This window comes from Pelodiscus sinensis, chromosome 5, assembly GCF_052426305.1.
Source record: "Pelodiscus sinensis isolate ZL-2025 chromosome 5, ASM5242630v1, whole genome shotgun sequence".
In the NCBI taxonomy this organism is placed as follows: domain Eukaryota; kingdom Metazoa; phylum Chordata; order Testudines; family Trionychidae; genus Pelodiscus; species Pelodiscus sinensis.
Genome location: NC_143056.1, coordinates 101,713,592 through 101,730,646, shown reverse-complemented (window position 1 = coordinate 101,730,646; position 17,055 = coordinate 101,713,592). Strand labels below are relative to the sequence as shown.

At 41.2% G+C, this 17,055-nt stretch overlaps 1 protein-coding gene across 14 annotated transcripts in view; it reads right to left on the bottom strand.

Moving 5' to 3' along the window:
• Positions 1-538: 538 nt before the first annotated feature.
• The window catches only part of PPFIBP2 (PPFIB scaffold protein 2), a 246,930-nt gene continuing 230,413 nt past the window's right edge, over positions 539-17,055 (bottom strand). For 13 of the 14 annotated variants that reach the window (XM_075927828.2, XM_075927829.2, XM_075927832.2 and 10 more), the window contains 6 exons: positions 12,651-12,773; positions 10,390-10,515; positions 6,208-6,396; positions 4,272-4,451; positions 1,953-2,018; positions 539-873 (listed from right to left, as the gene is read on the bottom strand). In XM_075927828.2, coding sequence (XP_075783943.2) covers positions 802-873; positions 1,953-2,018; positions 4,272-4,451; positions 6,208-6,396; positions 10,390-10,515; positions 12,651-12,773 — 756 coding nt within the window. In that variant the 3' untranslated portion in view covers positions 539-801. Of the gene's footprint in view, positions 874-1,779; positions 2,103-4,271; positions 4,452-6,207; positions 6,397-10,389; positions 10,516-12,650; positions 12,774-17,055 lie in introns of those variants that run through there. The other variant, XM_075927833.2, reaches the window with a different exon arrangement.

Here is a 17,055-nt window from a genome sequence, read left to right as displayed (position 1 = left end):
CTCAAACTTAAGCCGGGATTGTGGGAGTTCCTGGTGTGTGAGCAAAATTCTCATTGCTTTTCTAGTGATGACTTAGGCAGAGCAGAGTAATAATCAGTGTTCTCTCTGCTGGCCAATCTAAGAACACACCAGCTTCATGAGGAGTGAAAGGTGATCTGTCATTTCTCTTCATCCTGGCCAGGGTAGAGAAAGCAGAGACAAGGAGAGAGGTGCAGAAGCTGGGGAAGAGAGAATGAGGGATGGAAGTCCCTTCTTCCTGTTTAGGGAATTTCAAAATCCTAAAGCCAATCCTGACTCTAAATCTGATTGCAGCTTTTTCAGTAATGTTCAGTAAACAACTAACTGCATCGGTGTCTGTCAGATCCCAAGATAGCAAAGTATCATCCTCATCACTATCATTTAATAACAAGAGGACTCTTATTTTGTGACAGAGGCATATTCTACTTACATTAATTACAAAAGTACAAAACTATAAAACAGATAATTTAGCACGCCACAGTGCATAAACCCATTCTATAAAAGAGGTCATACACATCTGTAAAGAAATCCTTTACCAGTTTTAATCATTTTCTAATTTTACTCTCTCTGGTTGGTGAGAAATAATTGTGCATAGCTTTTCTTATGTAAAAATGCCTAATATAGAACACAGTGGGCTTTTTACCTGAAAGGTGTTGCTGCAGGAACAACAAATATTTTACATTTCTCATTGGCAGAAAAGCTATTTTTGCATCTAGTATCCAGCTTTCATTGGACAGTTCTCTGGATACATGTGAGGTACAGCAGTGATCTTGGTCAGGTTCATCATCTCCAGTCTTCCAAGGTGGGGGTTAAAAATCGGTTGTCATTTAGCATTTCATCTTGACTTAGCATATCCTGAAAGTAAGCAGTATGCAGATCAGTCAGAAATATATTCAGTTGGAGGTGCATAGCAAGAGCAAAACACTGATTTATGATTGCAGGAATTAACCAACGTGATGGAGCTTATTTGACAATAATATAAATATTTAAGGAATTACAGGTCACGTGTTCATATGTAACAAGAGATGATCATCATAGTCTCTCAGTTGGGTAACAGAGTGGAAAAAAATGTTTTCACATTACCTGACCATGCATTAATTTTACACATTGTCAGCTTATGTATTGGGCGCAATCAATTCACATTGCTTCAGTAAAGTGAACTCTAAGGCTACGTATACACTGGCCCCTTTTCCGGAAGGGGCATGTAAATTTCACCAGTCGTAGTAGGGAAATGCGCGGGGGAAATGTCCGCCGCTTTTTTCCGGCTTTTAAAAAAGCCGGAAAAGAGCGTCTACACTGGCCCCGATCCTCCGGAAAAAGCGCCCTTTTCCGGAGGCTCTTATTCCTACTTCAAAGTAAGAATAAGAGCCTCCGGAAAAGGGCACTTTTTCCGGAGGATCGGGGCCAGTCTAGACGCTCTTTTCCGGCTTTTTTAAAAGCCGGAAAAAAGCGGCGGACATTTTTATTTAAATGCCGCGGGGGATATTTAAATCCCCCGCGCATTTCCCTACTACGACTGGTGAAATTTACATGCCCCTTCCGGAAAAGGGGCCAGTGTAGACGTAGCCTAAGAGAGCAAGAGCAAAAGTTGCTTGCAAAATGTTGGAGTTACTTATTTTCAGTTTTTAATTTGTTTTTATCAGATGTTTATACTAATTTACTGTGGGTGGAAGTCACCCCACTGCAGAGCAGAATCAGTGGAGACTATGTTAACGCTTAAGTTCAACTTAGGCCAGATATGGTAAATAAAGGACTGACAACTTATTTAAAATAAAGATGTTTTAATTATGGAAACGTAAGCAGGTTGTAAATAAGGAGTCAAAAACATGGATGCCACAGCACTTACTCTAGAGGATGGTGAATAATGATCAACTTTCACTGCATTTTAGCAGGATAAGGTTGTGACTTTGCAGCAAATGTAAATTGGTACATACCGTGAGGTTGTTTATGCCTTGAGAGAGCACCCCTATTTGCATTACTGTTCCTTCTGAATGTTCCATCTGTAAAATCAGTCAGTCACTAGATCAAATCAGATAGTAACTACAGATTTATCCAGACTTTCCATGCAGCTTTTACAGGTGAGTCTGTCTTTGGAAAAACAAAATCTCAACATAATGAATTACTACCTTTCAAGGACTAGTTTTTAAACACATTTCAAAGTTGTACAGAAACAAATGGACATATTGTACGTAACGCCTAACAAATCAAAAAGAACATTTCTTCTCCTGTGCCAGCATACTGTGAAATACAGCTATGATAGGAAGATCAATTTCTGATAAGGAGAAAAGGCATTCTTTAATCCTTTAGTACTAATAGTACATACATTGATTCACACACAAATTGTAGTGCTAAGTGTTACAGTATTTTTTCCAGCAGCCAAAAGCATTCAATAACACAAGCGATGCATTCCTACTAGACAGGCAATACGAATACTCCTTACGCTCTCTCTTTGATTCTAAAAAGGGATATCAATTGTTTGAGCACATCATATAATCTAAAATGGAAATGGGGTTCAGTGGTATCTTACTGAAAGTATTAATTTTTCACCTATGTACTCGATTCACTTCCAGGTCATTTGTTCAGTTGGAAGATGGAACGTCTGTTTTTTAAAATATTACAAATGTTTGGTTACATTTGTACGGTTGTATTCAGTACTTTAAAATGGGGTCAGGAATGGTGGAATATTCAAGTTAAATCAAATCCATACTGCTTCAGTAAAGAGAACTCTAGGGGAGCATACATATATCACCCTTTTATTACTAAAACACATGCTAAAGCATTTGTTAATAGGGTCCTAAAAATAACGCAGAAAAGACATGGTTGGGTGACACGTTACTTTACAGATGAGCACAAATGATGTGTTAGGTGCAGTAAACCATGCAAATGAAAAATGAATCATCACAGTTAGTCTTATCAATTTTGAGTCAGTCTCTTATCTAGTTTCTCAATTAGTTTTAATCTGTTTTAGTTTAACTTCTTGCTGGAATGGTCTCATCTAGTGTAAGTTGTTACAGCGCTATGGCAGTCACTGGGACTATGATAATTTACATCAGCAGAGGATCTGCCCAGGTCTGGCTCTTGAGCATGGCAGAAGTTCCCATAGCTCAATGTTTCAGGATTGGCATTACTTTACACAACACTGGGCAGCAAGGAGGCTGGCCAGGGTTTTTATGGAAACGTACTGTTTGGCTGTGTCTAGACTGGCCAGTTTCTCCGAAAAATCAGTCGCTTTTCTGGAAAAACTTGCCAGCTATCTACACTGGCTGCTTGAATTTCCGCAAAAGCACTGACTTCCTACTGTAAGAAATCAGTGCTTTTTGCGGAAATACTATGCTGCTCCAAGTCCCTTTTGCACAAAACTTTTGCGCAAAAGGGCCAGTGTAGACAACTGATATTAGTTTTGTGCAAAAAAGTCCCGATCGCGAAAATGGCGATCGGGGCTTTTTTGCGCAAAAGCACGTCTAGATTGGCCACGGATGCTTTTCCGCAAAAAGTGCTTTTGCGGAAAAGCGTCCGTGCCAATCTAGACGCTCTTTTCCGAAAATGCTTTTAACGGAAAACTTTTCTGTTAAAAGCATTTCCAGAAAATCATGCCAGTCTAGACGTAGCCTTTGTGTGTGATATTGATAGGCAAGCTAAATTCCACTACAGAGAGTGTGAATTATTCAAAGTCCTCTTTTATTGTCTAATCAATAATGTTAATGAGTGATGCACTGATATATATATAATAAAATGCTGAAGAATAATTATTTCATACAGTAATGTAATACATTTACAGGGTGCAAATGTTGCACTCTTCAATTAACATGTCTTAAAATATACAATCCAGTAGTAGTTATGTAAGAATAAAATATAAATTGATATATCTGTACAAATTAATCTGAATAAGATATTATTACATTACAAGCCACTTGTAAAAATAAGTACTCCTGGATTATGAAATTAAAAGTACAAAAAAATGTGGTGTTTATATTATAACCCCAAATGTAACAGTCCAAATAGATTAACTTTGATAGTGTAAAGATTAGATGTAATCTGAAAGAGGGCTTTCACTTACAAAGATAAAAATATAATTCATCTGACATTCTCAATATAAAACTCTTCAAAAGTGTCCAGAGCCCATACATATGTTCTCAATGAGTTCATGCGGATGTAGCACAGACTTTGTTATATGGTAACAAAAGGTTATTGGCAAGCTTTGGAATGTATGTAGAGGATGAGAGATGAGAATGACATCAATCTATTTGTCCCACCTGATCCAGTTTGTCCAATTCCCTATCAGAGAGTGGATTAAGTCCTTTGTATCCGCTGTAGCTCTTCTGAGTACCATTAGACGCATCTGGATTTATATCCATAGGACAAATATAATCTGTAGATTCATCAAATTTCTTTTTTCTTAGGTTTCCAAAATGTGAAAATCCAAGTTTCTTTGGCTAAAATAATGAAAGTGAAATAATTTGTCTAACATGTAAAATCTACTTTGAAGTTACAATTTTGTAGATGCCAACAGTGCACAGATCTTGGATGAAATCTATGAACTAGAAAAATACAGTTTTAATCATTACTTCTATATTCTTAAAGGATATAAGAGCAGAAAACTGTGCTGAAATTATCACTTGATTATCTTTTCTAGCTGTCCTACTGTACATTTACTAGGATAATGATGAATTATCACAGTTAAACTTGTCAACATAAATGAACTGTGTTTTGTAACAGTTTATTTTTGTTTAAATTATGGTTGTCTGTATATTTGCTAGTTCACTAAAGGTCTCCTCCCAGCACTGATTTAGTAGGATTCAACTGTACCTCACATTAACATATTTTCAATTGGCAACCATGTTAATAAACAATCCAAGACGCAACGATGATAGTTCTGCCAGTTGGTGAGATTTAAATACTTAGCTACAGTGTGCAATCTTTAAACTGTATCTTCTGTCTTCCCACCTAGTAAAATAGGCCTCTGTTGCTCAAGGTACCTAAACACCTTCAAGCTGAACTTAAAGTGGAACGATTGCAACATTAAGCAATACAGGCGACCCCCGACTTACAACCACCCGACTTATGACCCCCCCGCATTTACAACCATTTTTTTCATGTGAGATAGCTCCTAAAGCCCCCCAATTTACATCTGCAGCTCGCATTTTATGATGGCGTACGATGCAGACTCCACGCGTCATCCCAAAACGGGAAACGCAGAAGGTCAGTCAGATTCACCAGTCTGCAGCTGCAACTTGAACTGTGCGTGTCTCCGCCACATCGGACTACACTGTTTAGTTATTTTTGTGCATTATTTGAACTATTTAGTTTAGTTTTCCTCCATTTCCGAAGCCAATTTTGGTATTTTTAGGGTATGAAATGGGTTTCCAGTAACAGAACCACCATTTATAACACTGCACCCATGGGAAATAAGGTTCGACTTACGATGGCTCGACTTACGACGGTTCTCCAGGAATCAATTAGGTCATAAGTGTGGGGGTCACCTGTAGTTCAATTGCACAATTCATGTGTCTAAAGTTACACTTGTATGCTTGACATCAATATACTGCAGGAGCTCAAAAGAAGAGGATTTTTAATTTCCAAGACAACTCAGTTCAGAATAATATTTTTATGGAACTTGGTTAAATCTTTGTTAAACTAGGAATAAGTAATGATAAAAATGAACAATATTTTGCATTGGATTGTGTTTCCTTTCAAAAAAAGTTTATGATATTGCAAGTTTATTTCTGTAGTATATTAGGGTAGATTTGCACAGAATATTCTTCCATGATTAAGAATAACTAACATGTAACAGTTCCCAGAGATTGCCCATTAGTTTGTAAGGGCACATCTACACAGCAGGGCTAAGGCCGAAATAATCTACACAACTCGAGCTACGTCAATTAGGTAGTTTAAGTCGAAATAGCTTATTTCGGCTTTTAGCACTGTCTACACAGCAGGAAGTCTGAGAAAGAACACTCTTCCCCCAACTTCCCTTACTCCTTGTGAAATGAGGGTTACAGGAATTGGAGTAAGAAGTCCTCCAGCTCAATATTATTTCAACATTATGTTGAAATAAGCACTTGTAGCGTAGACAGACTGTGTCATTTCGGAGTAACGTCAGTTATTCTGAAATAACACTGCTGTGAAGATGTACCCTAAGAAAAGCAAACAATCACACTGAGCTATCCTAGAATTCACACAGTAGCATACCCGAACTTTAGCAGCGGTAGTCAGAGGTGTGTAAGCTGTAGATTCCATTATTTCTCTTTTTTCTTGTTGTGCTTCTGGCCCAATTAACACATTGAAGTTAGTGGTCAGGTGGCGTCTCAAGAGGGTCTTTTGAGGTGGAATGTTAAGCAGCATTGCCAATGTGTCACCATTGAAGCGAGGTTCAAGAATCTATTAAAAACATAAAATTATGCTTTATGGAGAAAACCTTCTACAACATCAAACATGTAAAAAACCTTAGTCATCCTATAATGCTGATTAAAATGATCTATATGGTCTTAATAATTATCTTCTCTTACACATTATTAGACAAATCAAGCCTCCCTCATTCTCAAGTAACTGTCAAGCACGTGACAAAAGTCATGTGAAAAAGCTTTACAATTGCATTTGACTAAACAACATTGTCTCAGGATCTGAAGTGTTCCTTGTATTAACATACAGAGAAATGAGGAAATGTTTGTGGTACTTTCATGTTGCAAAGCACACAAAACAAAAAATCAGAAGCCCTGAAACATTTGTAAATTCCAGGGCTTTGTCTACACTATGAACTGTTTGTGGAAGAGGCAATGCAAATGAAGTGCTCATTAGCAACTTCTTGCACTTCATTTGCATAATCTCTGCCCAAGGCTTTTTGCGCAAGCTGTGTAGACATGTCTGTTTTGCGCAAAAACTCCTTTTTGCGCAAGATCCTTAAGCCCCACCTGTGAGACAGTCCTTCCTGGGTTTGGAAGATGATGGGCAGCCTGCACCCAGCCTTCTGATCTGAATGTGTTACTTCCTGAGCCCATGAGTCAAAGAGTGATGAGTGGGCCATTCCAAAATGGAAAAACAGAAGTCTGAACAGAGCAGGAAGAGACTCCAAATATAAGGACAATGCCAGTCAGCCAACTTGGGGTAAGTTCCAAGGGAAGACTTGTTGGGGCCAAAAAAACCCCCCAAATCCTCTCCCAAGATGGAGGAATAGACTCAGCCAGGTAGGGCTCGGGGGGTACATCTATGCAGTGAAACTTCATTCCCACCCCCCAGCAGCAAGTCTCAATCAGGCTTGTAGAGCTCACTTGTCCAACCTGGGAGGAGGGTCCCAGAGCCCACACTGCTCAACCCTGAACATCCAGGCAGCTGTTGTGTGCCCCACGAGTCCCAGTCAGCCAGACTTACTGCCATGGTCTTACTCTTTTGTTGTGTCCTCTGACTTTTTCTCTTCCCGCCTCCAGCAAGCCGGAAACACAAAGTGTGCTTCAGAGCGAGATCTTTCATCTTTTAGATACGGGAGTAAGAAAACACTTCCTCAGAAGAAAGATTCTTAGGGCTCTGCTCTATCTACTTCTGACATGCAAGGGGGAATCCAAGCGGTATTGACTTTAAAAGACTCAAGTGGATGGAGACACTAGCTATCTTACTGTGTCATCCCTGTCACAGGGGATATTCTGATCTCAGTGGATCTGGTGGATGCATACCTCCATATTTCTATCAGACCTTGTACCCTCAGATGTCGAAGATGTGCTGACAGCAGGAAGCAGCATCAGCACGGGGCGTTTCCTGCCCTCTGACACCAGAGTCTTTAAGATAATCCTGGTAATCACAGCCAGGCTCAAGTTTAAGCGCATACACCTTTATCCCCTTCCTAGAGCTCCACTGCTAGAGCCGCATCCTTGATGCTGATTCTCTTTCAGGTGCATGCATTTACTATCAGTGCAGAAGAAATGCTCCTTGACTCAGTTTACCAAAATAACTGACCTAGAAGTGGAGTTAGACGCCTTGATAGCAAAGATCTACCCGCCTCTAGAAAGGTTCCAAAGATTCAGGATGTTCTGACACTGCTCCAGAACTGCAAGAGGCCTTGCAGAGCACTGGACTTTCAGCTGTTAGGCCTCCTAGCGCTGCACACAGGAATCACTCCATGGGCACAATCGCACATCAAACATCATCAAGGCTTCATCTTCAACATGTGGGTCATCCCCCAGAACACATGAAAGATTGTGCAAAGGTGCCCCTCTCATTACAATGGGGGCATTTAGCCCAGGGCAATATCTGCAATGCTGGGCCCATGTGTCTTCCAGATTTTCCGGTTCTCGTCCCTCTGGAGGGCTGCACAGCACACTTGGAGTCCCAGACCACATAAAGACTGAAAGAATTGGGCTTGTTTAGTTTGGAAAGGAGAAGACTGAGAGGGGACATGAGAGCAGTTTTCAGGTCTCTAGAAGGGTGCTACAAAGAGAAGGGAGAAAAATTGTTCTCCTTGGCCTCTGAGAATAGAACAAGAAGCAATGGGCTTAAACTGCAGCAAGGGAGGTTTATGCTGGACATTAGGAAAAACTTCCTACCTGTCAGGGTGGTTAAACACTGGAATAAGTTGCCTAGGGAGGTTGTGGAATCTCCATCACTGGAGACATTTAAGAGTAGTTTGGATAAGTGTCTATCAGAGATGGTCTAGACAGTATGGGGTCCTGCCATGAGAGCAGGGGACTGGAGTCGGTGACGTCTCGAGGTCCCTTCCAGTCCTAGTATTCTATGATTCTAAAGCAGCTGGAACCCAAAGGAAAGGCCTCACCACATAAACCTCCCAATGCCAGGAGCAGTCAAGCTGAAGCTGGGATGGTTCCAATCCAATGAAGAGGAGAAATACCTCCCAGTTTTGTCAGACAACACAACTTTGGTCACGAACGCGAACCACCAAAAAGAACAAGGATCTCTGACACGTCATCCCTTTGCTCCATGAATGTCAATACCAGCATTTTATTTTTCCATCACAACTTGCTGATAGCCATCACATCTGCCAGGTGAGCATCAGAACTGGCAGCCTTACAGCTTCTTCCACAAGCACAAGTCAGCGTTCAGGATTCCTGATGCTTTTATTCCCTAGATGAATCCTTCCTTCCACACTGCCCAAGAGCTGATCCTTCCTTCTCTGTGTCTTCAGAGAAGACACCTTAGGTGTCAGAATAGCTTTGAAAATCTAATTCCATTGTAAAGAATCCATAGGAAGAAGATGGGCCATTTTTTATGGTAGTTGGTGGAAAAAAAGACTCAAAGCTTCCAAGTCCTCTACTGCATTGTGGAGGCATACAAGGCACTCAATGATGATTCTGAAAGGGATCCCACTCCATGAGATCCCTGGAAACCTCAAGGGCAGAAAGAAATGCATCCACATTGGAAACTTGCAAGGAAGCCATCTGATCATGAACTACTACCTTTTCTCAAGCACTGTAATGTGTACTTGCTATCATTTGAAGAGACTTCCTTTGTCAGAAAAGCGCTGCAGGAGATGGCCCAGAAATAATATTGCCCTTTGAGAAAATCTCATAAATGGGGAGCTATACTCTTTCCCATCTCTTCTTTCTGGCCTTTTTTATAATCTCCTTATTCTCTACTTTCCAAATGTCCAGAACTGTGGGAGATCTTGAGCTACAGAATGGGAAAACACATTGATTTCTTTTTTTGCCAGCAGCATTTACTGATCAAAAGGTTATATGTTGAGTAGGATATTTAACTATGTGATCCACTGTCTATAGTTGGTCTGGTCACTCTGGAGTTACTCAAATTGTTATGCAAGCTCTTACAGCTTTGACACAACTCCTCTGGTGGCAAGCAGGAGCAGAGAGAGCATGGCCGGAGCATGCAGCACCAAGACATTCATTCACTTCTACGAACATAAGAACAGACATCCTGGGTCAGACCAAAGCTCAATTTTCTGCCTTCCAACAGAGGCCAATGCCAGTTGCCTCAGAGGATAGGCAAAATAGGCGAATCATCAAGTGATCCATCCCCTTCTGTGAGCTGCAGAGAGGAGATGACCAGCCCACACATCTAGAATTGTGGGAGATGCTGCTAGCTGAAAGGAAACAATCTGTAAAATCTGTACAAAAATGTTCATTTCATGCACTCCTTATTCATGTGGAAGATACCATGACATCATTTGGCTTTACAGATTTCTACTTCTTTTTACTTTAATTTTTACAACATAAGAAATGTAATTTACATAAAACAGACTCAAAAGATTTTAGAAGGTCGATCAGTAAGCACACTATCAGATTTATAAAATTGAGGTATATTTTATGCTCTGTTTCATACATGGAAATTAAACTGCTACAGTAGTTTTGGCAAGGTAATCTGGAAATTGATTTTCTAAATTAATATAAACAAAAATAATAAACCAATTCTCACAATGAGACCACCATGAACTCCACTTCCTCGAAGGTTTGGTGCATATTCGGCCAGATCTACTGATCTGAGCCATTCCATCACTCTGTGATTGGACCACTGCACCACTTCAGAAGGTGAAATATTATTCTGGAAAAGTAACCACAAAAAGATGATATACTGTTTTTCTGTTTTTGTTTTTTTTTACAATTCAAATGTATATACATACATGCATACATACACACACAATTCAGATAGGAAAATACAGTTCAATACTTGAGAGGCTGAACCTCTACTAATGAATTTACTTTTCATACTTGTCTAGTTACCAGTTACTGACTGTTGAAGAGGAATGATTTAATAGTATTTCCCAAATACTGAAGGCAAGCTGTTTTGGTCTGAGAATCTTAAATATTTGAATCTGGACTGGCTGAAGTTGTAATTACATTCTGCTTCAGATGGAACCCTAAGATCTATTGCCGTGGTCCCCAACACGGTGCCCGCGGGCGCCATGGCGCCCGCGGGGGCATTTCCATGCGCCCGCCAGGTGCTTGGGGCTGGCCTGGCACCGGGCGCATGGCTGGGGGGAGCACTGGCCCCGGGCGCGTGGCGCTGGGCGGGGGGAGCGCTGGCCCCGGGCGCGTGGTGCTGGGCGGGGGGAGCGCCGGCCCCAGGCGTGCGGCGCTTGGCGGGGGGCGCGTTGGCCCCGGGCATGCAGCTATGGGGGGGGCCGCCCCCGGGCATGTGCAAGTGTCCCTGCCCCCTGGCGCCCGGCAGGCGAACGGCCACGCCCCCTGGCGCCCGACAACCTCGAAAGGTTGGGACCACTGATCTATTGCTTTCAATACAAGATAATATACAGAAAATATTTACTTTGCAAAAACACTAGAAATAACCTATTTCTAAGATCAGTATCTAGGTACTTAATACAGGGATGAAGGGTACGTCTACATAGCAACATTATTTCAAAATAAAACTAGCATAATTTTGAAATAACTTAGGCCGCATCTACACAGCAGGCAGTTGTTTTGAAGTAATGTCAAAATACTGTCAAGACGGAGGACTTCAACTTCCATAACCCTCATTGTACGAGGAGGAAGAGAAGTCAGAGGAAGAGTGCTCTATTTCGAAATAAGTGCTGTGTAGACGCTCCCTATTTTGAAATAAGCGACGCAATTGACGTAGCTCAATTTGTGTCGCTTATTTTGAGTTAAGCCCTGCCGTGTAGATGCGCATGAAGAGAAGAACTGATGTTGGCTGAAGAATGGTTAAATTAATTTATATGCTGTTGAAAATACTGCTTGAGAAATTAGTAGAGTTGAGTAAATAATAAAAATTCCAATTACTTTATTCCAACACTATGAAATTCTTACTTAGTTATGAATGATTTGCCAAACTTTTTAGACTGGGAGAATAAAAGTGGATGAAATAATTAAAACTAAATGCAAGATTCAGTGAATAATTTATTCAACCAGCTCTGGAACTTACAGATGGCCTACACTTACTGCCAGCATAGTCCATCTCACTGATAGTGCTGAGCTGATCCCAATGGGTTACCGAATATTTGAATTTCCACCTTACCCCATGGAAAACTGTTTCGCAGACAGTGTTGAGAGATCTCATTCTTTGGAAGCTTTTCTGGATGTTCAGCCAAACCTGTCCCTTTCTCAATACTAGGGATGCAAATGGATGACCAATTAACCGGTACCCTGGAGTGGGCCACAGCCTGCCATGGGCTCTAGCACCATGCTGGTTGGGAGCTGGTCCCCGTGCATGGGGGGCTGGCAGCCCCAGGCACTGGGGGGGAGTGGCTGCTGGGCAAGCGCGGGGGGAGGGGGAGTATGGCAGCAGTACCTGATCCCCTGCTGGCAGTCCCAAGTGTGAGGGGGGGCGATAGAAGGGTAGGAGTTGGATCCTGCTTATTTGGCTAATCAGTTAAATCTAAGGTTGTACGGGTTAACAGATTGACTGGGACAATACATCCCATTTCTTTCAGTCACATAATCTGTGCCAAGCTACACATGGCCACCAGGTTCCCTTTCACCAGGAACACAGAGGGAGGCTCCCGTGGGTTTGGGCTGGTGATATGGAAGAGAATAAGCAGTAAATTACACTACTTTTCTCAGGGAAGTCCCACGTCCCCGAGGAGACTTCAGAGGCAGCTCCTAGCTACAGTGGCCGTATATTGTACAGTTAATTTTCTTTCACCTTCATTTGATTTATGTGGGATAAACAAGCACTGGTTCAGTGACACTAGACTCAAGATACACTCATTTCTTCTTTACCTCATCAGCTGGCCTCCTACGTAGGCAGTGGGGATTGAACTGGTTGACATGCAGCACATGAATGGCACATTTAATACTGAGATGATGCAGCTGGCTGGTGACTTTGAGAAAAAGAAGGTCATTCTGAAAGAGGAACAGCCTGGGTAAGTGACACAGAATAGCACTACACAGGAACCACTACACAATATTTTATCCCCTTGAAAAATAAAAAAAGCCAGGTTCCAAATGTGCTGTGACATTTGAATGTTCCAAAGAAATCCAGGTTAAATCAATGGTAGGAAATCCTGTGAGAAAAAGTGGCATCTTACTAAAATTAATCTATCAATCTAGAAGACTGTGGGTCTATTAAGTAGAAACTAGACATGGGAGTGTTTCTCAGTTGAGTAAGACAAAGTCCATGCTGGGGCCATTACTAAAGCCACATTTAAATAAAGGGGAATACATCAAAGTTCTAGCACAGTCTCTTTGATCAGCATCAACAAAAATATTCTTCTGAGAACAGTGCTAACCAAAGTTACATAATGGACTAATGCCCAGTGGAACTATACAATTGGGTTATAACAGCTGCAAGATAAAAAGAAAAATCTCTATCAACCCTAGATACGGAAGCATTGTTAGAGACTTACATATTTAAACAGATCTATAACTTGTATAGTAATTATACCAATTTGGTTCAGGCCTGACAAAGAACTGGGTTCACTCACTGCTGGCCTCCACTTGCTAAATATCATCATTATCTAGTGAACAGGATAAATACCCTGACCTGCACACACTGTAGATCATTATACTCTTACACATACTATGTGGCTACAGAAGCTTCAGGAGGTAGCTGAGTGAGTCTGTTACAGAAAAAAAACAACAAATGGTCTGGTAGCACTTTATAGATTAACAAAACATGTAGATGGGATCATGAGCTTTTGTGGGCACAGCCCACTTCTTCAGATGACCAGAGTTATGACTTTAGGATGTGCAGACCCAAAGAGGGAGAGGGAAAACGAGAGGAGGGAGAGAAAAAAAAAGGGGGGTGGGAGACAGGGAACTAGGGGGAAATCAGTAAGTATCTGAAGATTGGGTAGTTAAAACGAAGCAGATAAGAATCAAAGTCAATTGATAGTATCCTTCCTGACAGGAGTCTATACAAAGAACTGTTTGCACCTTCAATGTGCCCCAACCAACTTTCATCACGATTAAGTCCATTAGCATGTGAATTGAATTTGCGGATGAACTTTAATTAGACTCTGACTTCCTGCATGGCCCCTGACTCATGACCCCTGACTTCCTGCATGGCCCCTGTCCGCAAGAAGGTGTGCTGGGCTTGCAGCCACAGAAGGATGTACTGGGATGCAGGGCCGGCTTTAGGATATGCAGGGCCTAGTTTGAACCACTTTGGCGGGGGCCCCCCACACCCTCCACCTGGATTTTTTGTTGAGAAAACCAACCAACCAAACAAACACACCCACCCACACAACAAACCACAATGACACACAAAAATCACATCAGAAGTAGATCTGATCAAAATGTAGTTGAATATTTAAAAAAAAAATGCCATCCTTTATTATGCAAAATTCTACACAAAATTAAATCAGTTGCCTTAAGTATAGGTCAAATATTTTCAATTGCAAACTATCCAATTTTTTCAATAAAGTTTAAAGTTTGATTTTTAAATAGTTACCAGAGGGCGTTGCAGTTTTCTGTTACATTGATTTACTTTTTAAATAGCAAAAATTGAGTCTTTGTTAAGAAAGTGTCAGTTCTGTGGTCAAATTCCAGGCCTTAGTGATTTCAGCACCAATGATTTCATTAGGTAATATGGTATCTCACCACCATTGCCTCCTTTGCACTGCCCTTTCAACACATTGCCTGCATGTTGAGTCCAAGATCAGTCTAGACAAGATTTTATCAGTGATTTTTGCTCAAGCAATCACTGAGACAAGACAAGGACTCTCAATTGATTTTAGTCAGCTCTGCCTTTAAACACTGGATGAAAAGTGTCAGATATAATTGAGGACTCCCAAATAGACTCTACACCACCAGAAATAAAACCTCTTTCCATCTTTTGTGACTTTCAGTTAGATATGACTCACTATCCTCTGCTTAGTGTTCAAGTTATGGTAGACCCTAAGCCAAGTCATATTAAGTTCAGGTCTTTTAATCATACAATATGGATAACAACATTTCATTCTCCCAGCTCCAAGTTTTAAGTGAATTTCAACCCAAAAGAGCCAGAAATGATCACCTTGACACAGCAAGTGTGTCTACTGATCTCTGTGGCAAAGTAAGTTGTCTATATAAATAAGGTCTGCTCCTGAAGCCTTTTCCTACAGTTGATTAACAGATGGCAGTAGACAGCTCATTCAGACCACTGGCTGATAATAGTCAGTCACCCTGACCAGTCATTAACCATAGTCATGGACTCACCCTACTCTCCATTGTCTCTATGATTCTCTGATGACCTGTGACAAAAAAGGAAGGCGGAAAGGAAACTGAAGGGAGAGACCTCTCTAAATTCACCAATCAAAGAGCAGTATTGCCAAACCAAAAATCACAAGGGACGCCTACACAAAGTTATGAGAATGGTCTACAAATCATAAGATATTTTAAAAAGAAAATATGTTGGATTTTTATTGGCCTTTTGTTTGAGAATTTAGGGTTCATGTTTAAAATTTTCCTCCTTAGCTGTAAGGCCCAGAAGTATAGAGAACTTTTTTTTAAAATGAAAGCTGAGATTCCTACATAATAAACTGACTCCAGACCTTTAGAAAAACACCAAATGTTTTGAGACTCATGGTAAAACAATGGAGGAATTCTTGTGAGCCCATGCTTTGCCCACAGTATAAATAAAAAAACAACAACAATAATATTTTCTCCACTAAACATCCTAATGAGATACTGCAAATGGTGAACTGAATTCAACAGCTCCTGATATGAACAGGTGTCAACCTAGTTTTTCATATTTGAGATGGGTTACCAGGAATCATATATGATAATATGAAATCTTTCCACTCTCAAGTCAGCGTATTCACAAAGCACCTATAATTTTGATCCATTTTATATTATTTTTCCTCCCAGGGGCAACTGACCCTCTGGCCCCCTCACTACACCACTACCCCCACTCCTGCAGATCTATCATCTTATGCATGTGCAAGATCTATGAAAGCCGTCCCATGACTCTGCAGTTAGTGTCTGTGGCGCCTGCTTCTGGGTGGTGTCTCAATGCTGCCACATTCACCTCCAAAGAGGAGGTTTCCCAAAGCAGGCCCTTGCTGCTGACTCCCAAGGCATCCACAGGTCCAGTCTCCTTTCAGTGGGCCCACTTCCCAGAGCTCATTGATCTTGGATCTGGCTTCCATCCTCTCTCCAACCCCCATCAGAACTACTGTGCCCTCCTGGCTTAGGAAATGAATAAATAGGAGAATTGGAAATTAACCCACCCAGTCTCACTTCCCCTAGGCAGGGAATGAGCCTACATTAGGCCCCAGTTGGAGTATCATGTCTAGTTCTTGGTGCCACATTTCAGGAAATGTGGAGAAACTGGAGAAAGTCCAGAGAAGATCAACACAAATGATGAAAGGTCTAGAGAACATGAGATATGAGGCAAGGCTGAAGAAATTAGCTTTGTTTACCTTGGAAAAGAGAAGACTGAAAAGGGACATGAGAGCAGCTTTCAAGTATCTAAAAGAGTATCATAAGGAAGAGGAAAAAAAATTGTTCTGCTTGGCCTCTTAGGTTAGGATGAGAAGCAATGGGCTTAAATTGCAGCAAGGGAGGTTTAGGTTGGACATTAGGAAAAACTTCCTGCCTGTCAGGGTGGTTAAACACTGGAATAAACTGCCTAGTGAGATTGTAGAATCTCCATCACTGGAGATATTTAAGACCAGGTTAGACAGACACCTGTCAGGGATGAGCTAGGGCAACTCAACTTTGGAAGCCCCAGGGGCCACACTGATACTTACAGAACATGCTGAGGGCCTCAACTTTAAGTGTGGTTGCATATGCAAGCAAATATATACAAATAGCTTCTCTCACACTGACAGGCATGAATACAAAGATAAGGCAAGACTACACAACACACAGGCCCCATTTAAGTCAGTTCTGCTGATATTAACAAAATGCAATATTTAACCAATTTCTACCCATGTGACAGCACTTTTCCTGAGCAATGACAGTCCAAGAAATTAACTACTAAAACACATCAACAGAAGATCATTACGCTGACTACTTTTTTGCTTTGGCTCCCACTCGCCGGCCACGTGTTGATCCCCACATAAATCCAAACTGCACTGCGGGTTGCAAACAAACTGGCCGTGGGCAGCATACCAAGTTATTAATAAATATTTTTAAACCTTTACCTTTTCTCTCTGCTGCCATGTCTCCTCTCCTTGCTCCATCATCTCCCCTGGTGCCT